We start from the raw sequence: 24791 nt of genomic DNA on the forward strand, positions 1-24791 counted from the left end.
ATGTAAATAACATCCTGCAAACAAGTTTTACAAAGGCAAACAGTTATTTTATTTAACACTTTGTGGAAGACATGTAAATATTACAGATACTAGTGTTGAAACATTTAAATAAACAAAAAATATAATCCCATAGGGATATATAAAAACTGTTTTTCCTTAAAATTCTTCATTTAGCAAAAACAATTAGTACTAGAAGCCTCATAAATACAAACATGTTCTAAAGTCTATGTTCCCTATAGATTACCTGGTTCTTATATGACTAACATACATTACCCAAACTTAAAATCAATCATAATAAGTAGAAAATACTCCTTCAATTGTTTAATGGTGAAAACAGTTTACCATTTGATATCTGAACAATATTAACATATATGTTTGCAGCATGTTACTTTTCTAATCCTGAGTTAAGAGTAAAAAATAAAAACGTCAGGCTGTGAGCAATCCATCAACTATGAAGCCACTTTTTTTATTAAAACCATGGGTCGCATATCTTGAAGTTGCTTTAGCAAAAGCTCAGCACCATTGGAAAAGGTTTTGTCCATTACTATCTTCACATTGTTCACCGATTGAAGACTGAGAGGATTTCTGAAGTCTACAAGGTTTTGACAGGCTTCAATAAATATATCAGGTGTTTCGCATATAATGTTGGCCGTCTTCTGCTGAAAGGTACGCTGCTGTTTTAATGGCAACTCTGTTCTTGAACCTCCACTCATTTTTCTTTTGGGAGTGTGGGTCGACGGTGAAGTTTCCAGGAACTTTAACAAAGTGTCCAGTGCAACACCATCCTCTGTTTCTTCCTCTTGAGAAGCAGTGAAGCCCTGGTCTGAAGTGTCTGTCAACCGGTAAACTTTATCTGCTGGACGATTTCTCAGAGTCAATCTTCTGTCCGGACAAGCTAATGCTCGCCGCGACGATTTGAGGGGACGCCCCCTTTTTTTGACCTCCGAAGTAGAAGACTGGGATTCAGAACTAGCATCAGTTGACAGTTTAGCCTCTGCTTGAATGATCCCATCCAACGCTTCTTGCCTCTGACAGGTGGTCTTTGAAATCTCAGGTTCACTCTCATTAGGGTCCGTCTCCTCAGCGGAGGCGTCTGTTGACATACCCTCGGATTTGTTTGCATCTTTGAATCTTGAGCGTGGGTACTTTTTGCAGAAAATGAACTGGCTTCTCTGATCCTCTATATATCTCTCAGTGAGTCCATGTGTGGTGTAATGTCTGAATATGTTCCGTTCAGCCCTCTCAACAGCATCACAGCCTTTGATCATGCATGGGTATTGCAAAGAGAAGTTTTTTGTGCACATGGCAGATGCTTCATCCATAGATTTCAGAGAGGGTTTTCCAAAGCTAGTCCAGTGGTCAGGTGATTTGTCATCTTTCTTTTTAGTGTTTTTTTTCTTCACTTTGAATTTGTTTTCAATGTTCTCTTTACCATTGTTGGGAATGACGCCTGTTCTCTGTTGCTGTGTTCTGGGAATATAAATTAAATTATGCTTTTTCATCTCATGACGAAGGAGGTTTGACTTTGTAGTGTAGACCCGGTCACAGCCATCATACTCGCACTTGAAAGTCTGATCCACACTGCCTCTCTCAGAGATGTTTATTTCCTTGTGAAAGTTTTTTATGTGGTCAATGTATTTCTCCACAGAGGTGAAGGAGAGTGTACATTCTGACCGGTCACACTGGAATGTCCCTACCTTGATGCTTGACATCATAACAGTGGCTTTATCTCGAGTGAATTTATGAAGCAAGAGGTAATGCTGCACTAAGGTTGTGATCCCCGGGAATATTCTTGAACAGTCTTTCACTTGACATCTGATTTCATTATTCTGGACTTCAGCAGCTTGTTGACCAGGGATGTCAGTATCAAGGTCTCCTGGAGGAAGGGGAAGGGATGACTGATGCATAGCCCTACAGTGAAGTATCAAATTTTGCTGGATCGTAAAAGCTGCAGCGCATCCTTCATGAACACAACGGTACGGCCTATATGGACTGAAAGAATTGTCAGCATCACACAGTTGAAGCCCCAACCTTTTCTGAACCTTTTCTTTCTTTTGGACATGAACCTCATCTTTAGATATTATGTTTTTTGAACAACCTGCTTTTTCAGGTAAGGGTTTCACAGCCTGGCTGGATATTGCCTCTGTTGCATGGCTAAATGATTTAGTGTTTGAACTTGCTTCTGGCTCTTTTAGAGTGTCACCTTGACCGAATTTCTGCTTCAACACTGGGGTGTGGTTCATTTGCATGGCTGTCATCGATGGCTCATTCTTGGTGTATCCTGTCTTTGATGGTGATTCTAACTGGTAAAATGAATTGTCAAGGTCCTCCAGAGTATCTTGTGGTGATTGCAACCTCTCAACTGTTAACTGATGGAAGGAATCCTCTTGTACTACATCTCCTGCTGTAATGATCTCAGAGGACTGTGCATGTCCCTCTTGATTTGTGCTTTGCATTGGACAGCCAATGTCAATATCAAGTGGCTCTTGTTTGATTAAAGTCGACACAACTGAAGATCCAGTTCCATTACTACTCTCTACCTCTGTTTTGATAGAAGAGTTGCTTGACTTTTTTTTGCGACTTCCAACCTTTAACTTGTTCATCTCTGCCTGCGTCAGGTGGTGAACCTTTTCATAGTGAATTCTTAGGCCTGTGGTTCTGGTAAATGTTTTAGGGCAAATGTGACAAGGATATGGAGAGAATTTGACTGGGGTTTTCTTGAGGTCCTCAATCATCTCAATTGTGTAATCATGAACTCGAGCAAGGTGTCTGAACAACGCCTCTTTGGTCATGAACCCATATTCACAATTATCCATTTCACACTTGAACGGCTTGGGGCCATTGTCACGATTCTGGTCCTCCTTCATAATCATTTTTGTTGTCATGCTTTGATCACTATCTTTTTGCATGACATTATCGCTTGAGATTGCATTGCTTTGGCGGTCATTGTACTTTGAGGAACAATTTTCCTGCAAACTTTTCTCATGTGCAGCTTCAACTAAATCCAACATTTGTAAGGCATTTTGAATTTCTATAACCTTGTCATCTTGACATGCTGCAATGGAAGTTGTATTTGACCTTTTTTCAGCAAGACTATCATTCGACTTTCGCTCCTTCTGCGGACTACCAACATTATTTTTTGACTGTATCAATTCTATCCAAACTTCTGTTTTATTTGGGCAGGGTTTGGATTGTCCACCTGTCAAAACTGAAGGAAAGGTGTTTAATGAATGAGAATCCAGCGGTTTTGAGGTTTCCTTTTGTGCTAAATCAGAGGTATTTGGTGTGGAGAGATTACCAACAACTTCCTGTGGGAATTCAACATTTACCAAGTTGTTTGATGAATCATTGGTTTCAGGAACATTTGGGTCATTGAGAAAGTCGAGAAATGATGTAGGCAAATCATCCGTTAAATCTATTTCATCTAATGGTTTGCACTGGGAGCGTTTTGAAAGATGACCTCCGAGAGATTTCGTGCTTGAGAATTCTCTAAAGCATCTTCGGCAGATAACTTTACCATCCTTTATAATAGCAGGCCATTTCGTTCTCTTGCTGAGTCTGCAGCGTTTTACTGTCTGTGTCTCATGAACAGCATTCTTGTCATCTGCAGGGATAGCTTCAGATTCTGCATGACATGTGTCATCATATGATACATCAGTTTGGATAGAAGCATGTGGACTAAGAAGCATGTCATCTACAGAGCTGTTCATCTGATTCTCATAATTGGGTGATGTAAAATGGGTTATGTTCTCAATGTTGTTCATCTCCACTGTGTTTCTTGGTGCTACTTGGCCATCATGACTCAATACATTGCTTGGAATGTCTGTTGATGGCCTTGATCTTGAATTAAGATTGGAAGATTCATCTGGGACATATGAAGCAAAGAAACCGCCAGCTGACAAATTGTTACCATTACTTTCTTGGGAAAACATACTGGAATTGTTTTTTCTCATTAGGGAAACATCAACACTATCTGCATTATCCCCCGAGTTAATTATCCCATAGTGTTGTCCTCCACTGTGCATGTGTCCTCCATTATCCAGCATAAGCGAGCTTGACACATATTCTGACATCTGATTCATCAAACTTGATTCTGATTTAATGGGATGGATGGCACTGCCATGCATATTTGCTGGTGTATGTTCTCTGCCTCTTTCTAATGGATAGCCAGTTGGATAAGATTCTGATTGCCAAGGAGTTACACTCTTATTGGGGTATTCATTCAGATGGAAGACATCTGCATAGCAATTGTTCAATGTAGATGTCCACACTTCACCCATCTCTGACTGCATTAGCCCAGTCTGATTTGCTGGGGCTTCCCAAGGGGGGCAAACAGCAGGTAAACTTGAACATGCCATCGGATATTCAAACTGTTGTAGTCCAGTATTTCTGCATTGTGATACTTGATGAAGTGGTGTTTGGTCCTTTGAAGTCCTGTTCACGGAAGGAACCTTTCTCGAAGTTATTTTGGCAACTTTCTTGTACTTCTTAGCCAGTTTCCAGTCTTCAAAAATGTCTGGATGGTTTTTCTTTACATGTCGGGAGAGACTTTTAGGGGTACTGTATTTGCGGTCACATGCTTCAAGTGGACAACTATGTGCGTCTTCATCTCTACCAGTTATTGCAGGAGTGCTTTCATATGGATGTAGCAAAAACGGGGGTTCACTCTTAATTTCTGGTAGAGGAAAGGCCTGTGGTAACACTTTCTGAACAGCTTGAGTTGGTTGGTTATCCAGGTCCTCTTTTGGATACCCTTTCAAGGGATTGGTTCCACAGTGATTTTGATCCTCACAATTGGCAATCATATCTTGGAGTGGGACATCAGGAGATAGTTTTGCATTCTCCAATCCGAGCTTAGTTTTGATGAGTGGAACATAACACTTCTGTAACTCCTTTCTAGGATTGGTAACAGAATTCAACATGCTCTCGACTGAATGTTTTATTTTCACTGTGCCGTTTGGGTTCTCAGGAACTGTTGATGTTGACGAACCTGATTTAACTACTCCTTCCTTCACATAATCATGTGCAGTCTTCTGATCTAGAATGACAGAGGCAGAGCAGGTTTCCTCTTGCCTAGCGGAGCACTGGGTGGAAGGTTCCATTTTAGGTACAGGATGGTTCTCACTTGTGATGGGCACTTCATTTGTATCATGGTTCTGCTGATGCAAATTTAGCTGGGACTGTGAATAGAAAATCTTCCCACAATTAGCTATTTTGCAAGTGAATGTAAGGTAATGTTGTGCCTCATGATCATACAACAGGTAGGCCTCATTGAAAATCTTTCCACAATTAGGGAACATACAACCTGCCTTAAAGTCAGTGTGTTGTCTTTTATGCATGAGAAGTTCCGAATTGCAGTGAAAGCTGGCTGTGCAATTCAGCTGTATGCAATAATATGGCTTAGCACCACAGTGCATTTGCAAATGATCATTGAGATGTCTGGCATTAACAAACTGCCGACGACAATACTGACACACAACCTTCTGTCGTTGTATCTCCAAAAAACGTGTTGCTTCCTCGTCATTTTTGTGGGCTTTTACATGAGTTACAAGACTCCGAAAAAACTTGAATACCTTCTGACAGTATGTAACAGGGCAGACACAATCCTCTGTAAATTCAGCTTCATATCTAGTTTGTACAGGCTTTGGAGGACTGACCTTAGTTTGTACAGGATTTTGAGTATTGACTTTGACAGTTTCAGCACTGTTGTGATTTCCATCCAGAAAATTAGCATCATTTGGACTGACATTGGTCTCTGCCTCAAGATTAACGACAGCTCTATCTTTCAAATGATTCCAATGACTGCTGGTGGATTGCATTGGCTTGGGCAATTTCCTAGTTGCTTTCATTGCAGCAAGTCGCTCTTTGCAAGATTGCTTTACATGTGATGCTACATGTGGCTCAAGGATCTCCTTAGTGTTAAAGCTGTCAGCACAAATTGGACAGGTGTAGACCCCATCTTTAAAATGCTTCTGTGCATGACGGACTATCCTGTGGCCAAGGAACTCTTTATCACATAGAACACAATACTGCATATAGGCTCGCCAATTCCTAAATCTTGCCGAAACAAACCCTTTCTCCCTTAATTTCTTAGCTTCCCTATTCTTCTCTTTTTCATCTGCAATTTCATTCAATTCATTTGTTGTGTTCAAAATAAAATCCTCAAGGTCTTTGAACTCTGAACCTTTTTCTGCGGCATCATCCTCAAGTCCCTCATCAGTGTCATTGAGAGTGTCGATAGATGACACAATGGATGCCTCCTCACCCATCAATGCCAAACAATTGCGCTTCAAGGTTCTCCAGTCCCAAAATTCTGGATCAAAAGGCCACTGTGTCTTCAAGGCCAACAGTAACTCACAGCGTAGTGAGTTGGGTACTGGAAGATTCTCATCCTCACGCTTTTCATCAGATTCATTATAGAGTGATTCAACAGCATAATATGAGTTCACAGTAGGCTGATTGAGGAACTCTGTTAGTTGGCATGCCTGTTTCACCTCGAAATCAGTGGGCAAAAGGCAGGAAATAGTTTTGCAGATGGTGGTCCTGCTGTCTGTGTTGTCACTGGATGCCATTTGTAGAGCTCGAATGCACATTTCAATGCACACAGGCAGTCCCACCCCTCCAACCTAAGAAAAGAATAAAGCCCAAGTCAGTCATGAGAATATAAATCGCTACAGGCTATATCCAGGCAGTAACGTATACAATTTTACAAAGAATTTCACCTCGGACTGGATAACCTTGATGAGGAAGAGGATATGACAGACGTTCCTTGATAGCAGGACCAACTTTCTGCATTGATCAAGAAATGAATCTCCTGAAGACTCTGACCGTATTAAAAGCTTACTCCAGAAGAGTGTGAGCTCCCTGGAAGAAGAAAAGTATATCATTATTGGTCTGCTACACATGAAGGGCTTTACAAGAGGTAGTTTGTCGTCAACACAACATCCGCTCTAAAACTGTGAGAGCGAGTGGAAAATGAAAAGAGGGCAATACTCACCAGGCACAATACACATCTCCCTGGAGAAGCTGCCGCTTGAGGAAAGCAGAGCACAAACAAAGGGCTCCTTTTTCATCCCCATCCGATTCCAGGTTACAAATCATCTCCAATGCATCCTTACAGTCTACCTGGGTGATCTGGCACAGAGAAAACATATAATGATGGTAATTCATTGCCATCCACAGTTGATCATTTTACATTAGGGTCATCTTCATTTATCATTATCAAACAGGAGTTGTTTAATTTCTTCAGCAAATCTCCATCCGTAATTAAAAGACAAGCATTTGGGTCAGCACCCTTATTTGAATGCACTTGCCTGGTAAACAACTTAATGTAAATGCTATTCACTCACCTCTTGCATGAGTTGTTCTTGTGTTTTTGTTACACACAGGCAAACAAAGTATGTCTGCTTGAAGTTCCCTTTTCCTTCGTACTCTGGATACTCCGAGCACACCTTCGCTAAGACAGCTGCTTTCTCTGCTCGATTCTGTTTGATAAGGTGCTTTATTCGCATATTAAGGAGTGTAGGACCTTCCATCTGCAGGAACTGATTAACTGGGGAGTAGAGAAAGAGAACACTATTACAGATAGCACTTCTGAGCCGTCACCACAACATTTAATCAGTCAACTCACATGTAGAAAGTTGCTATTAGGAAAAGAAACAGGTAGGCTAAAACTAACCTCTGTCAATTTCAGGTCTCTCATTAGACAGAATGCTGCACAGAGTGGTGTTGTTCCACACACCAGGCGCCTGTGCCATAGCTGATAGCATGTGAAGCTGTGTGTTCCCATTTTCTTGCAAAAGGCCGTGCGCCAACTATAAATGAAAGGAAATAACTTCATAAAACTTTTCAGATATACCGACCAAACAACTTTTCTAAACACAAGATTCTAATTATGTCAAATAGGGTGTGATATGTGCATGCATATTCCAATTCAGTTTCAAAGCGACACCATGTCACTTTTTCTAGAGAGAATTGGCAGTACAAAAAAATAAATAAATAAAAGTTCACTCCATACATTTCTGTTTTATGCAAAGTTGATAAAAAAAGAGCAGCATTGAGACTAACCTTGATAGAGGACTGAAACTCCCCCCATAAGGCACCAGGGACATGCTCAGGCAGTGAGAGAAGGAGCTCCAGACAGCTCCTGCAAGTAAAACAGGGTCATTCAATGAGTTTGTTTAGGTTCATGCTAATGCTGCTAAAGTTGTGTGCAGATGACTAAAATGAAAGAAGCACTACACACTTCTGCCGCAGCACTTATTATAAGGAAAGCCTCATTTATTTAGCTTGTGAAATGAGTGAGGCAGGATTACGCGGAACCCAAACCGGCTGCGCGCGTGCGCAATCGTGCATAAATGTATTTTGTCCCCCCACACCAAACACGATCACGACACACAGGTTAAAATATCAAAAACTCTTAACCAAAGACATTAATTTGGGGACAGGTCGAAAAGCATTAAACATGTATGGCAATTTAGCTAGCTAGCTTGCACTTGCTAGCTAATTTGTCCTATTTAGCTAGCTTATTTGTCCTGGGATATATACATTGAGTTGTTATTTTACCTGAAATGCACATGGTCCTCTACTCCGACAATTAATCCACACATAAAATGGTCAACCAAATCGTTTCTAGTCATCTCTCCTCCTTCTCTGGACTTTATATTGCGATTGGCACCTTTCATAAATTCGGTGAATTACCGCCACCAACCTCATTTGTCTTTCAGTCACCCACGTGGGTATAACCAATGAGGAGATGGCACGTGGGTACCTGCTTCTATAAACCAATGAGGAGATGGGAGAGGCAGGACTTGCAGCGCAATCTGCGTCACAAATAGTGACTTCTATTTTAGCCCTTGGTAACGCAGACGCTCGTTGACTCGTGCGAGCAGTGTGGGTGCAATAATTGAATAATATAGATTTCTAAATGAATTTTGCGACGTTCGCATCGCTTCAGAGTATTAGGGCTGTGGCAGTCATTACATTTTGTCAGCCGGTGATTGTCAAGCAAATAACGGTTTGTCTCACGGTAATTGACCATTAATTAACAAACACATTTTGCATCTCCTGGCTTCCACGCATAGCCTACAAGCCACTGATGCAGACCTTTGGAACATGTAAAAAAAATGTTTAAGTCTAGTAATTCCATGTAATATAGCTTCCACCATCACAATAAATCCATTTATTTAGACAGGTCTGAAGAAAATTTATTCTATTTCATTAGAACAGAATAGCATACTCTGAGTTGTCTGTATGTTAGGCACTGATTTGGCTATGCCATATGGCTGTGGGCTACACTAGTTCATTTAGCAGACAAGATTTGCTTAGAATTCCATGGCATTATTTTATAGTATGAAGCATACAATTGAACATAGCTGAATAAAATAGAAAGGATATTTTCTCCAACTGATTTGAGTGAGTGCGCACAAGACTATTCTGTGTTGAGCGGTTAATAAAGAAACAGGTACTCCGGTTTGCTTAATTTAGTTATGATACAAATGTTGGGTTATGTGTTTAGATTTTTTAAATACATGCTATAAGGCTGCATGATGCAACTAATGACGATTTGAAAAAAGTTGCATGAAAGGCATGAGCTCAGCTTTGTTTTTTTGCGCAAGCTGTACACACGTCATCAGTCTCTCATTCACAATTTGACAAGCACTTGAATTTTCCGGCTGCACCCCCTTTGTGCGGCCGTAATGTCCCTTTAAAAAAAATCCATGCCTTTTGTGGCCAGTGGCCGTTGTGCCCATGGGCTGAACATAATAATTAAAATTCCCTTCTCCCGGCTGCATGCCCGAAGCACTCGGCACCTCTCACTCACATGGCTCTCCGTCACGTAAATGCGTCTTCTCACAGGCTACAAGTAAAGACAGACATTTGGCTGCAACACTGCTGGGATCGAACCCGGGTCTGGAGTGACACCTACAGCACTGCAGTGCCTTAAACCACTGCACCACTCGGGAGGCCCATAAAGGTGCAATTTTCACCATAAAAATATCTTCCCCAAACTTGACTCACACGCTGTGTATGTATGCCAATTAGGCTACTACATCCATTGTAAAGCGGATAAATGTGCTTCAATTTAAGTTATTTGGCCACTTTAGTTGTGATACAAACCTTATCAAAACATATAGGCCTATGGGCTAGGCTACAAAAGTTTTAAAAGCATGCGCTGTTTCTTGCCTTGAGCTGGGCATCATTCACAAGTGGTAATACATAATTCACAAGTGGTAGGCTAATATTGTCACCCACCACACTATTATTGATTCAATCTTGTCTTTACATATACAAAATAATATATGGGTGAAATTTGTTTGGATTTAGAATGGACCATTATCATGCACCCGTCTCGAAACAGGGGCAGCGTAAAAAAATACATGACATTTATGAAATTAAATAGCGAATGGAGGGCGCTTTTCCCGTGGTTCATTTTCATACCAGCGAGGTAGGCTATACTCCTGTTTTAAAGAGAAGGAATGTGCTTAATATTAGGAAAGTTGAGAAATAAATATAGCAGGCCTAGCCTATAGAAAGGTAATGGGATCCTCTTTTTAATAGAGGCCATCAACTTCTCACGCAATTGTGTAGCCTATAGAAATGTTGCACAACATGAGCTCAAGAAGTGTTTGATTAGATTTTAGATTACATTTGCATTGATGTCAGAGTTAGAGGGACAAGAGTGCGGAGTACCAGGCAGTTAGCAAGTTTGGTACGCTACTAACGACCATCAGCAGCATCAGATTGGAAAAGCCTAACTACCGTGACTAAACGGTCACCTGGAATTTGACTGCATCATGACTCATGACCGCCGGTGTGGCGGTAATACGGTCACCATAACAACCCTAGGCAGGATACAGTTGTATTGGTCAGTAGCACTAGCAGAAGTGGAATGCAAACAGTCATTCAACAACACAGGCATAGCACCATCTGAAATAATGCATAGCTGGTTCCATGAAGCATCTATGCATATGAATCAGACCATCTCGAGTACTCACATTGCTAGGTTTTCAAGAACGAGTGGCACATTTTCACATTCGGAGGAGAGACAGGACGTGGCCTTCGCATAACTGAGTATGGCCACTGTGTATGCCTCCAGTAAAGGCAGTGGCTCCTCCTCAGTCTTCCATCGGCCTGCATGTTCCACAAGGATCTGTAAACAAATGACAACATCATGGCATGCTCTCAGTCAGGCATAAAATGTGGCAAGCTGATTAGTGCTCGCTATTAAATGTATTTGTATTTTTTCTACTTTCCAACTACTTGACAATTATCATAGAAAATGACTAATGGACTAATTTCATTAAGTATTAGTCCTTCCAAGTAAATTAGGCTACACTCCATTAAAATAGCAAATTGAGAAAACCACAACTACCAAAACAATTGGGAAATAATCAGGGCCGGAATGACACCAGTATCATCATACTCGTTAAGTTGTTTCGTAAGCCACAATACAATTTATGAACGCAGCCCTCATCCAGGGTCACATTTAATTTATATTCCAAGCTATAGCTCACAATATTTTACGCATAGCAGGTTTTACAAGGACCAAAGAGTTTGGCCTGCTTGGTGTTTACATTTTTGCCATGGAAAACATACTGTGATACTGGCATCATCCCAGCCCTAGAAATAATAGTCTATACTCTAGCCCAGGGATGGGAAACTTCTGCCCTCAGGTCCCTGATTGGTATCACACTTCCCCCCCAGCCCCACAGCTAACACACCTGATTAAACAAATTACATTCTAAACTGAAATAGATAAACATCCACGCATGATGACCTAGTGCAAATGTGCCCACTCTAGTCTTGGCACGTACGCTCTAGCCAACAGCTCACAGATACAGCGGGTAGGCTAGTCTACATGAGATTATGGATAAGAAGCAAGAATATTTTTATTTGTCAAACAGAGCCAATCATCATGTCACCTCAATATGTATTGGAAAGGAGCATCAAGTTCATCAGTGCACTTTCACCATCCTGTGAAGTTCATTACTTATTTTATCTGTAGCCTAATAAAGTGCATGGTTTCACGAGTCGTAGTGGAAGGACCACACACACACAATATTGCGTGACGCCAAGTTAACTTTTATATGATGGGTATTATTTCAATATTAGAGTTTTAAAATACTTTTCCATCGCTATTTCTCATAATTTAAATGACAAAAAGAATCTCACAACGTACAAATTGTTGGCATTTATACAATTGCATTGAAACAATTTCAATAACAGCTGTTGCGATGTTATTTTTTATGCGGAATGACTTTTACTCAAATAAAAACAAAGGTTACCAAAGGTATCACAAACCATGTTAATACAGTCAAACAATGCACTGCACAAAATTGGAACGTTACCTCAAACATTCTTGCTTGTAGATGTTGTAATAAAATTACATTTGAATTTAATCCGCACAGGTAACAGAGTAACCTTCCTAAATATCCACAGTAAAGTACTAAACCGCCTTTTCAAACTCGGTTACCGGCGTTGAGATTTATATTATTTGGCACATGCTCAAACCCATGTAAAGACCTGCAAGACTTCGGTTAGCATGCGTGCATCGCGTACATCGCTTACATCTTGTGCGCTTGCCTCTGGCAATGAACAAACAAACCATGAGAGCCAGAGACCCTTGTTTTGAAGTTGGTTTAAAGCTGCCCTATAAAGAAATCTGTCATTTTCTGGTTGCTAAAATTGTAAGTTTGACTAATTTCTGTTTGTGTGACAAAAACAAGCAAGTACAGCATAGAAAATCATTCTACCATTTATACCACTGAAATATATTTTATATAACCAAAAATATTGTATTTTCAGCTGTTTGAAGACTCAAAAATGAAACACTTCAGAACAGGAATCATAGAAATAGCGCCATAGAAAAGACCTACTGCTTCTTAGACTTGCTTTCAATGCAAATGACAGACATAGAAAACACATTTCTATGTGAATTTGGTCAGTGCGCCCAAAAAGTTATATATTGCAGCTTTATTAACACTTGTGGTTATTTTTTCTAAAATGTATATTAACAAAAGGACCGACTGAACCGACAACTGGTAGAGTAAATACATTTTATTCAACATTCTGGCTTGTAGTGGTTCAGAAGAAACTTTAAAAAAAATATATGTTTTGCAGTGCATCGTTTCAGACTAAAAACCAACCAAAAAGGTATCACAGCCAGATATATTAGGCAAAGTCCTGTCAAGCAGCACCCCTTGGAAATTGTTGGCTAGTTCATTTTCCTTTAGGTCTTGAAATGTGTCAAGCCAAAACCCTGATACAGAAGTCCATTGAGACTCAGTCCTGGGATGCTCCATTCAACCGCAATTGGGAAAGTATGCATACCTCAACTTTTTCCACATTTTGTTACATTACAGTTCTCTTCTAAACTGGATTCATTTATACTTTAAAAAAAAAGGTAAATCCTCAAACTACACACAATACCCCAAAATGAAAAGGCAAAAACAGGTTTGACAATTTTGAAAAAAATAAGTCAGAAAAACCTTGTTCGCATACAGTACCAGTCAAATGTTTGGACATACCTACTCATTCAAGGGATTCTTTATTTCTATTATTGTCTACATTGTAGAATAATAGTGAAGACATCAAAATGATGAAATAACTAATAGAATCATGTAGTAAACAAAAAAAAGTAAACAAATCAAAATATATTTTCGATTCTTCAATGTAACCACCCTTCGCCTAGATGATAACTGAAAACTTGTAGGCTGCTTTTGCTGCAGATTGTTGTGGTATCCATGCTGGTTAAGTGTGCCTTGAATTCTAAATAAATCAGACAGGGTCACCAGCAAAGCACACCATTACACTTCCTCCATGCTTCACGGTGGCAACCACACATGCAGAGATAATCCGTACACCTAGTCTGCGTCTCACAAAGACAACGGTTGGAACCAAAAATCACACATTTGGACTCAGAACAAAGGACAGATGTCCACCGGTCTAATGTGCATTACTCGTGTTTCTTGGCCCAAGCAAGTCTCTTTTTCCTTTTTCTTATTGGTGTCCTTTAGTAGTGGTTTCTTTGCAGCAATTTGACAATGAAGGCCTGATTCACACAGTGGGGCGGCAGGGTAGCCTAGTGGTTAGAGGGTTGGACTAGTAACCGTTGCAAGTTCAAACCCCCGAGCTGACACGGTACAAATCTGCTGTTCTGCCCCTGAACAACCAGTTAACCCACTATTCCTAGGCCGTCATTGAAAATAAGAATTTGTTCTTAACTGACTTGCCTAGTTAAATAATAAAACAACTGTCTCCTCTTTACAGTTGTGGCTGTTACTTGAACTCTGAAGCATTTATTTGGGCTGCAATTTCTCAGGCTGGTAACTAATGAATGTATCCTCTGCAGCAGAGGTAACTCTGGGTCTTCCTTTCCTGTGGTGGTCCTCATGAGAGCCACATTCTAGCGCTTGATGATTTTGTGACTGAAGTTGAAGAAACCTTAAAAGTTCTTGACATTTTTGGGATTGTCATTTCTCTTTGCTTATTTGAGCGATTTTATTGCCATAATATGGACTTGATCTTTTACCAAATAGGGCCATCTTCTATATACAGTAGGGCAAAAAAGTAATTAATCAGCCACCAATTGTGCAAGTTCTCCAACTTAAAAAGATGAGGCCTGTAATTTTCATCATAGGTACACTTCAACTATGACAGACAAAATGAAGAAAAAAAAAAGCCAGAAAATCACATTGTAGGATTTTGTTATGAATTTATTTGCAAATTATGGTGGAAAATAAGTATTTGGTCACCTACAAACAAACAAGATTTCTGGCTCTCACAGACCTGTAACTTCTTCTTTAAGAGGCTCCTCTGTCCTCCACTCGTTACCTGTATTAATGGCACCTGTTTGAACTTGTTATCAGTATAAAAGACACCTGTCCACAACCTCAAACAGTCACACTCCAAACTCCACTATGGCCAAGACCAAAGAGCTGTCAAAGGACACCAGAAACAAAATTGTAGACCTGCACCAGGCTGGGAAGACTGAATCTGCAATAGATAAGCAGCTTGGTTTGAAGAAATCAACTGTGAGAGCAATTATTAGGAATTGGAAGACATACAAGACCACTGATAATCTCCCTCGATCTGGGGCTCCACGCAAGATCTCACCCCGTGGGGTCAAAATGATCACAAAAACGGTGAGCAAAAATCCCAGAACCACACGGGGGGGACTTAGTGAATGACCTGCAGAGAGCTGGGACCAAAGTAACAAAGCCTACCATCAGTAACACACTACGCCGCCAGGGACTCAAATCCTGCAGTGCCAGGCGTGTCCCCCTGCTTAAGCCAGTACATGTCCAGGCCCGTCTGAAGTTTGGATGATCCAGAAGAAGATTGGGAGAATGTCATATGGTCAGATGAAACCAAAATTGAAGGAGGACAAAGAATGCTGAGTTGCATCCAAAGAACACCATACCTACTGTGAAGCATGGGGGTGGAAACATCATGCTTTGGGGCTGTTTTTCTGCAAAGGGACCAGGACGACTGATCCGTGTAAAGGAAAGAATGAATGGGGCCATGTATCGTGAGATTTTGAGTGAAAACCTCCTTCCATCAGCAAGGGCATTGAAGATGAAACGTGGCTTGGTCTTTCAGCATGACAATGATCCCAAACACACCGCCTGGGCAACGAATGAGTGGCTTCGTAAGAAGCATTTCAAGGTCCTGAAGTGGCCTAGCCAGTCTCCAGATCTTAACCCCATAGAAAATCTTTGGAGGGAGTTGAAAGTCCGTGTTGCCCAGCAACAGCACCCAAAACATCACTGCTCTAGAGGAGATCTGCATGGAGGAATGGGCCAAAATACCAGCAACAGTGTGTGAAAACCTTGTGAAGACTTGCGGAAAATGTTTGACCTCTGTCATTGCCAACAAAGGGTATATAACAAAGTATTGAGATAAACTTTTGTTATTGACCAAATACTTATTTGCCACCATAATTTGCAAATAAATTCATTACAAATCCTACAATGTGATTTTCGTTTCTCATTTTGTCTGTCATAGTTGAAGTGTACATATGATGAAAATTACAGTGGGAGAACTTGCACAATTGATGGCTGACTAAATACTTTTTTGCCCCACAGTACCACCCCTACCTTGTCACAACAACTGATTGGTTCAAACGAATTAACAAGGAAAGAAATTCCACAAATTAACCTTCATCAAGGAACACCTGTTAATTGAAATGCATTCCAGGGGACTACCTCTGGTTGAGAGAATGCCAAGAGTGTGCAAAGCTGTCATCAAGGCAAAGGGTGGCTTCTTTGAAGAACCTTTGTTTAACACTTTTTGGTTTCTACATGATTCCATGTGTGTTGTTTCATAATTGTTGTCTTCACTATTATTATAGAATGTAGAAATAGTACAAATAAAGAAAAACCCTGGAATGAATAGGTGTCGAAACTTTTGACTGGTACTGTAAGAATTCAGACAATTTGCTATGAGACTCAATATTGATACTCAGGTGAATCTTGTTTCCATTATTCATATTTGAGATGTTTCAACAACTTGATTGGACCTGAACTTGATTATTCAATTGATTGGACATGATTTGGAAAGGTACACCCGACTATATATATAAAAAAAGAAGGTCCCACAGTTGACAGTGCATGGTTAGAGCAAAAACCAAGCCATGAAGCCGAAGAAATTGTACGTGGAGCTCCGAGACAGGATTGTCACCGACAGCTCTCCAGAGTTCCTCTGTTGAGATGGGAGAACCATCCAAAAGGGCAACCAGCACCAATCAGGTATTTATGGTAGAGTGCCAAGACAGAAGGCACTCAGAAAAATGCATGACAGTTTGCCAAAGTGCACCTAAAGGACTGTCAGACCATGAGAAACAAGATTCTCTGGTCTGATGAAACCTTTGGCCTGAATGCCAAGCATCACATCTGGAGGAAATCTGGCACCATCCCTATGGTGAAGCATGGTTTTCAGCGGCAGGGACTGGGAGACTACTTACTCAGGCTCGAGGGAAAGATGAAGAGGAAAATAAAGTGAGATCCTTGATGAAGTCCTGAGTGCTCTGGAGTAGGTACCCAGACTGGGGCAAAGGTTCACCTTCCAACAGGACAATGACCAAAAGCACACAGCCAGGACAACACAGGCGTTGCTTCGGGACAAGTCTCTGAATGTCCTTGGGTTCATGTCCGGGTTCTGGCTGGGCCACTCGATCAAACATCTCTGGAGAGACCTGAAGATAGCTGTGCAGCGACGCTCCCCATCCAACCTGACAGAGCTTGAGAGGATCTGCAGAGAAGAATGGAGGAGAAACTCCCCAAATACTGGTGTGCCAAGCTTGTAGCATCATACCCAAGAAGACTTGAGGCTGTAATTGCTGCCAAAGGTGCTTCAACAAAGTACTGAGTAAAGGGCCTGGGGGGGGGGGGGTATATAAAATGTGCAAAGATTCATAAAAACCTGTGTTTTGTCATTATGGGCTATTGTGTGTAGATTGATTAGGAAAATTATTTAATCAGTTTTCGATAAAGGCTGTAACGTAACAAAACGTGGAAAAAGAGGTCTGAATACTTTCCGAATGCACCGTATAAATCCTAGTGCAGTCTCCTGTAGGCATATTTGTCATTCACTAATGTAAAGAATAGGGATGCACAATATAATCGGTGAAAATATAGGAAAATCGTCCGATATTAGCCAAAAAAGCCAACATCTGTATCGGCCCGATGTCTAGTTTAACGCCGATGTGCAAAACCGATGTCAAAGCTGACGTGCGTACCTAAATAACGTACATGACGCAATGACGGCATGCAAAATTCTGCGCTACATGTGCAAAACAGCATTCCTAACCTAGCCCACAATGTCTGCTGTGTGAATCGAGCAGGTAACAAGTCAGCTGGCAATTGAAAGAGTAAGAACATTTCAGAGAGACAGCAAAGGTGAAATTCATTAACGGCAAGATAGCGTAATTCGTTGCCCTTGACAATCAACTGTTCTGTCGTGGGTGATGTTGGCCTTCTGATTGAGCACCGGTATACACTACCAAGTGCGCTATTTTTCATATGTTGCCCTACCGTAGTTACACAGTAATAGCACTGCTATAAGCTTCACGACATACCATGGAATGCCATTTGGGTCTTCGCGTGTCAAAAGATATGTCAAATAACACTATTTAACAAGTCAAATAACAGTTCTATTATAGAATGTTGTGTGTTAGGAATTTGCACGTGCAAGCCAAGCGCCACTACTACTATCAGTAGCACTGTCAAAGCTGTACAACAAAAAAAAGTCTGCAAACGAGCAAACACCGGCAACGAAGGATGTCTTTAAAATACTGCGTTGGTAATGAAGCATTATTTGTTTGACCGCAACTTCTGGGGTAGCTAGCTTTAGCTTGGTAGCTAGCTAGCACCAATAAAACCAACCTGAAAACAATGACCAGTTGAAACTGCAGTCATTTTCATTATTCTTAGCAATGATTTATGAATTATTTTGAGTAATATTTAGCTAGGTAGCCACTTGTTCGCCTATTGAAATTGAACTTCAGTTCTTGAAAATGAACAGCTAGTCAGTTACTTAAGCCCATTGCTCTAAGCTAACGTTAGAAACAGCCAGCTAGCTTCATCTGGCTAGTGAGTCGAGGCCGGTCTGGATTATGTGTTGTGAAGCTAGCCACAATAACGATTAGGCACAATAGTGGAATTTAAGGTTTGGCTTCAAAATAAAAGTACCTCTTTGAAAGTGATGCAGAAGGTTACAATTGGTGGAATCATGCCATATTTAGACTAGATAATGTTAAACAAGGTTGGCATGTGAAGCAATCTAATTATCAGTCTACTCTGTGACACTCACAGAACACAACTGTTAAGAGTTTATGCAAATATTAGCGTTGTAGCTCTTATCGCAGGACTGTGACTGTGTGAAATCACCTCCCCAGTCAGCCTATTGTGTGTATTGACATTCATATTGCACTGTTCAGCTTTACCTAAGGATTGGGGATCAATGAAATGGGGTATCAGTCTACTCAATACCCAATATATTTTTTTCCCAACATCCTCCTCAGAGTTATCAGACTCCAAAACATCCACGCAGTATTGTTTTTCCTGGGGAATAGTGTTCAATACACATAGGTTGACAATAAATGTGGCTAAATTCATTAAGAGCTACGACGCTAATGTTCTCTGGGTGTCACGGAGTAGACTGATACCCCATGTCATTGATCCACAATCCATAGGTAAGGCTGTACAGTGAAATAAGTAAGCCCCCAATGCAATTCTAAAGTATAATACATCCAGTGTGATTTCAGATATAAAATCAACAAAAAATAATTTGACATAACATTCCAACCTCGTTTAGCATCATCTATTCAAGTATGGCATAAATCTACTATTTGTATTCATTTGCATCACTGTCAATGACATACTTTTCTTTTGAAGGTTACCTGCAAAATCCACTATTGTGGCTAATCCTTATTGTGGCTAGCTTCACATAGATGGGTCCGACCACCATTAATTAAATAAGAACCGTCTTATAAATGAGGGTTATTTTTGATGACACCTAGCTATATAGTTAGCTAACTGTAGCTACTGAAACAGATTGTCGTTTTTGCTATGTTTCTGGGGAAGAACATTGTTTGCATCCACAAGCTAGCTAGCTTAAAAAAATTTTTTTATGACCAGCACTGTAGGTGCGCGAGACAACTTTACCAACTTTAGCATCATAGCACACGTATCGATGAATCGTTGTGACATATGAATTACGAGTGATAGTGTAATCTATGTGTATTAACTACAGAAAATTATGAACGTAAAATTATGTGACATGCAGTCATATTCATGTCCTGAATGGTCAAATAGTGTTATTTTACACATCAAATAATGACGCAAACAGCATTCCATAGTATGAGAAATCCTGGGTGAGAATGAAACGACTGAACAACGAAACAGCACAGCAAGAAAGTGAAAGAAATAGGTTTTGATTGTGTTTTATTGGTAATGGGGACATAGTTAAATGACAAAATAACATTTTGGTCAGTGTGGTGTGTGAAACCTTTAACTTGGCAAGTCAGTTAAGAACAAATTCTTATTTACAATGACGGCCTACCCCGGCCAAATTCGGACAACGCTGGGCCAATTGTGCGCCGCACTATGGGACTTCCAATCACGGCCGGATGTGACACAGCCTGGATTCGAACCAGGGACTGTAGTGACACCTCTTGCACTGAGATACAGTGCCTTAGACCGCTGCGTCCATATGTGTTTTAACTATTTAACTGTACTAGAATGGTTAAAAGGCCGCTAAAATGTTAAATATCAGTTATCAGGATCGTTTTTTGGCAAGGAAAATATCGGATATCGTTATCGGCCAAAAATGTCATATCGGTGCATCACTAGTAAAGAACACTTTGTTGGAATGCGAATATTCACCTCATATATGCGGTCTAATAAAAAAAGTGAAAGATGAACCAACATACAGTGCCTTCAGAAAGTTATTTGTACTTATTCCACATTTTGTTTTACAGCCTGAATGCAAAATGTATTAAATATATTTATCTCACCCATCTACACACAACATAATGACAAAGTGAAAACATGTTTTTCGAAATGTTTGCAAATTTATTGACAATGAAATACAGCAATAGCTTATTTACATAAGTATTCACCCCGTGAGTAGGGCTGGGCGGTAAACTGTTTTTTACAATATACCGGTATTGATGTACAGACCGGTTTGAGTTTTTACTTTACCTTCTACAACAGTATTTGAATGTTTGGTTTGTTAAATGGGATATGCCGTGTGTCCATTTTTATAGTTTACTTCGCTACTTGAGTCATCTCTCTCCGCTCTTGCTCTCCATGCTGGTTTCCACACAGATCTAACCCCGCCGCCTGTCACTCAAGGAGCGCATTTGTTGTTCCTCGAAAACTTGCGTTCAGTCTGCATGGTCAACGCAGCACATGCAACAATGTTGACAACAATGATGCCGTTTTCACTTTGCTTCTTAATATAAATCCACCAGCGTTCTACAATTAATTTGTGTTTCTTACATCTGCAAACAGCTAGTTTGTCTTTTCTTAGCAAGTTAGGCCTAAATCTTCTTTGCTGCTAATGCTAAGTTAGCTGGCTAGCTAGCTAATAAATGTACTGAGTAAGATAACCTAATTAGCTATACAGCCTGATTATACCAGTGATGGTATAGACCTAAATCTGCATGTTTGTGCAACAGTATCTTTTAAATCAAAGAGGAATACGCGAAGCATGAATAAGTAAGCTACATGAAGTAGCTAATTGAAAAAAATCAATGTGGCCAAAGATTATAGGGTCCCCTTGGAAACACTTGTCAACACTTTGGTTCCTACCCTTTCACAATAACTCCTCTCTGGCATCGTCATGTCAAACACTATTCAAAGTGCCCACAATTATATTCCAGCTATAAAAGGAGAACAATCATTATATTTCCATCATTCCAACAGCTCACCCAAGTGTTTCTCTAATTCACAAGTCAAATCACAATTGCAACATTTGGTTAAAAATAAGGCCTAGGTTGTTGACCCATATCGTGCAACCCTACATGGCAGTGTGAAAATGATCTCAAATTAGTGCAGGAAATGCAGAAATGTATTTGGTTGAAGTTGAATTGAACTGTATAAAACAAATCAGAGTTGAGAAAGACACATTCTAAAGGATTTCAATGGATGTTGCCACCCACTACCCATGAAGCAAATGTATAACTTTTATTATTCAAAAACATAAAATAACATGATTTGATATTTTGCCCATATCACCCAGCCCTACCCCTGAGTCAATACTTTGTAGAAGCTCTTTAGGCATCGATTGCAGCTGAGAGTCTTTCTGGGTAAGTCTCTTAAGAGTTTCCACACCTTGATTGTGCAACATTTGCCCATTATTCTTTTCAAAATTCTGCAAGCTCTGTTAAATTTGTTGTTGATCATTCCTAGGCAACCAGGTCTTGCCATAGATTGAAGTCGAAACTAACTTGGCCACTCAGGAACATTCACTGTATTCTTGGGAAGAACTCATGTAGATTTGGCCTTGTGTTTTAAACTATTGTCCTGCTGAAAGGTGATGTCATCTCCCAGTGTAGAGTGGAAAGCAGACTGAAAAAGGTTTTCGTCTAGGATTTTGCCTGTGCTTAGCTCCATCACGTTTCTTTTTTATCCTGAAAAACTCACCAGTCTAACTATTACAAACATACTCATAACATTATGCAGCTACCTCTCGACTTGAAAATATGGAGAGTGGTACTCAGTAATGTGTTCTATTGGATGTTTTTTTGCAGAATTACTTGAATGGTTTCCTTCCTCTTCAGCAACAGAGTTACGAAGGACGCCTGTATCTTTGTAGTGACTGGATGTATTGATCAGTGGTGTAAAGTACTTAAGTAGTACTTTAAAGTATTTTTACTGATGTAGTTTTTAGGGTATTTGACTACTTTTACTTAACTACATTCCTAAAAAAAATAATGTACTTTTCACTCCACCACCCAAAAGGACTTTTTGAGTACTTAGCACGACAGAAAAAATTTCTCATTCACACACTTATCAAGAGAACATCCCAGTCATCTCTACTGTCTCTGATCTGGTGGGCTCACTAAACACATGCTTAGTTTGTAAATTATGTCTGAGTGTTGGAGCGTGCCCCTGGTTATGCGTAAATTAAACAAAACAAGAAAATGGTACCGTCTGGTTTGCTTTTAAGTTTCAAAAGTCAAAAATAATTTAAGTGTATTTTAGAGTCAATGTCTATTAAGGTATCTTTACTCTTACTCAAGTTTTGACAATTGAGTATTTTTTCCACCACTGGTATTGATAAACCATCCAAAGTGTAATGAATAACATGCTCAAAGGGATGTTCAATGTCTCTTGTTTTTTTAACCCATCTACCAATAGATGCCCTTCTTTACGAGGCATTGGAAAACCTCCCTGGTATTTGTGGTTTAATCTGCTCGACCGAGGGACCTTACAGATAATTGTATGTGTGGGGTACAGAGATGAGGTAGTCATTCAAAAATCATGTTAAATACTATTAATGCAGAGTGAGTCCATGCAACTTATGTGACTTGTTAATCATATTCTTACTCCTGAACTTAAGCTTGCCATAACAAAGGGGGTTGAATACTTATTGACAAGACATTTAAGCTTTTCATTCATTTGTAAAAAAATATATATATAAAAACATAATTCCACTTAAACATTGTCGGGTATTGTGGTCCAGTGACCAAAACATCTAATCCATTTTAAAATCAGGCTGTAACATAATAAAATGTGCAACGTCAAGGGGTTTGAATACTTTCTGAAGACACTGTAGCTACACAAGCATTATACAGGAGGCTGCTTGGACTTCTATAAGCCCGGCTCCTGATTGGAGCCTATAGTGTGGGCCAAATGGAATTCATGCAGTAGCCTACAATAGGCTAAACCACACGGAGTAGTTCATAGGCTACCCATGCAGGACAACGTTCAAAGTTGAGAGTGAGACTAACTTGAATGCTACAAGCACTGACATTCTTCTCCCTGCCTGTCATCCCTTCCCCCAGTCGAAGCCTAATCGCTGCTCAATGAGTAAGGGTCTTCTAAGAAGGACAGTCCTAAATAGACTACAACTCAGGCTATTGCTAAACGTAGCCTAACATATCATGATATTTCATTGCATTTCCAACATATGAAAATAAATAAAAATGTAATTCTCAGCACATGATAATAAACACACACAAATCTTGAGGTGACCAGGTATTTAGAGGTTGCAGAGAAAACCCTGTATTTTAGTAAGTTAGCCTTGTAACCATCTAGCCAATCTTGTGTGTATTCTTATTACAGTCAGTGTCAGATAAAACACTTGTCGTTTTATATCCAAATGGAGCCTGATATGAGACTGAAGTTCATTCATAATCCCTAATGTGACCAATGAATTAATCACTTCGCACAGATGGGGCTTCAAACAAGGCCCACCAGGTTTGCCACATTACACCAAAAAAAAAAAGACTATATATCAAGCACAAAACCGAATAAACCTACCCAAACAAGCTGATGAGTTAATATTGTTTTTCTAACAATTACAACTATGCATACGTAGTTAACCTATGCTGTGCATGAAAATCAATACCATTAGGTTGACCAGGCCCTATAGAATACTTTTGCAGGCACACTCAATATTGATCCACTAACACAATGGACGAAAGGGAAAACGTTCTGTTGCCATAATTTAAGGTAAAATATGCACGTTTACATGGATGAATGATGTTTCGTCTCGTGCAAAACCTAAAACACCAACAGCTAGAGCAAGTCTGCACAAAACGCTAACTAGCTCTTCCCAGCATTAAGAAGCCTTAACTAGCTAGCTAGCCAGCCAGCATTCAACTAGCAACTCGCTAACTAGCTTGGGAAAATTAGTGATGCTCGGGTATAATTCGAAAGTAAGGGAATGAACTAAATATCGGAAAACACGTATGATGTATATAGTTCACTAACTACTATCGTTGGAAGTTAAAACGGGGAGTAATTGTGTTTTTTATGTTCTGATGTGGCTAGCGCGAGCTAGCTACATTGTTGTACCTAACGTACACGCGCATCATCAGGCTGGAAGCTGGATGGAAGACTGCAAACCACTAGGATGGGTAGTTGGAAGAAAAAACATGCTGACCTGGCAGAATTCTTGGCAGAAACGCAAAGAGGCCTCAGACAGTGATTCCGAGCTTTCTATTAGCGTTGTGGTCAATTCCTGGAACCGTTCTCGGAGCCCTTCGATAGCTTTCCTTGTGTCATATTCCTTCTCTGTCTCTCCCCCCGCCATCTTCACAACAATCACGACCGCGT

General features: G+C 40.2%; 1 protein-coding gene across 1 annotated transcript; it reads right to left on the bottom strand.

Moving 5' to 3' along the window:
* Positions 1-320: 320 nt before the first annotated feature.
* On the bottom strand, positions 321-24791 carry LOC139383781 (zinc finger protein 292-like). The gene is made up of 8 exons (XM_071128352.1): positions 24619-24791; positions 10998-11152; positions 8068-8146; positions 7679-7814; positions 7350-7552; positions 6998-7134; positions 6723-6864; positions 321-6626 (listed from the first exon to the last, which is right to left on the bottom strand). Exons 1-8 carry the CDS (start codon positions 24766-24768, stop codon positions 450-452), a joined length of 7179 nt encoding a protein of 2392 aa, XP_070984453.1. The 5' UTR covers positions 24769-24791; the 3' UTR covers positions 321-449.

This window comes from Oncorhynchus clarkii, chromosome 25 (genome assembly GCF_045791955.1).
Source record: "Oncorhynchus clarkii lewisi isolate Uvic-CL-2024 chromosome 25, UVic_Ocla_1.0, whole genome shotgun sequence".
Lineage (NCBI taxonomy): Eukaryota > Metazoa > Chordata > Actinopteri > Salmoniformes > Salmonidae > Oncorhynchus > Oncorhynchus clarkii.

What these genes read in the sequence shown, in the direction of transcription:
- LOC139383781 (XM_071128352.1), bottom strand. Translation starts at nt 24,768, where the DNA reads ATGGCGGGGGGAGAGACAGAGAAGGAATATGACACAAGGAAAGCTATC. An exon ending in AGTTTCAGTCCTCTATCAAG is followed by an intron (nt 7,815 to 8,067) that starts GTTAGTCTCAAT and finishes TTTCATTTATAG; the next exon opens with TTGGCGCACGGCCTTTTGCA. An exon ending in GAGACCTGAAATTGACAGAG is followed by an intron (nt 7,553 to 7,678) that starts GTTAGTTTTAGC and finishes TCTACTCCCCAG; the next exon opens with TTAATCAGTTCCTGCAGATG.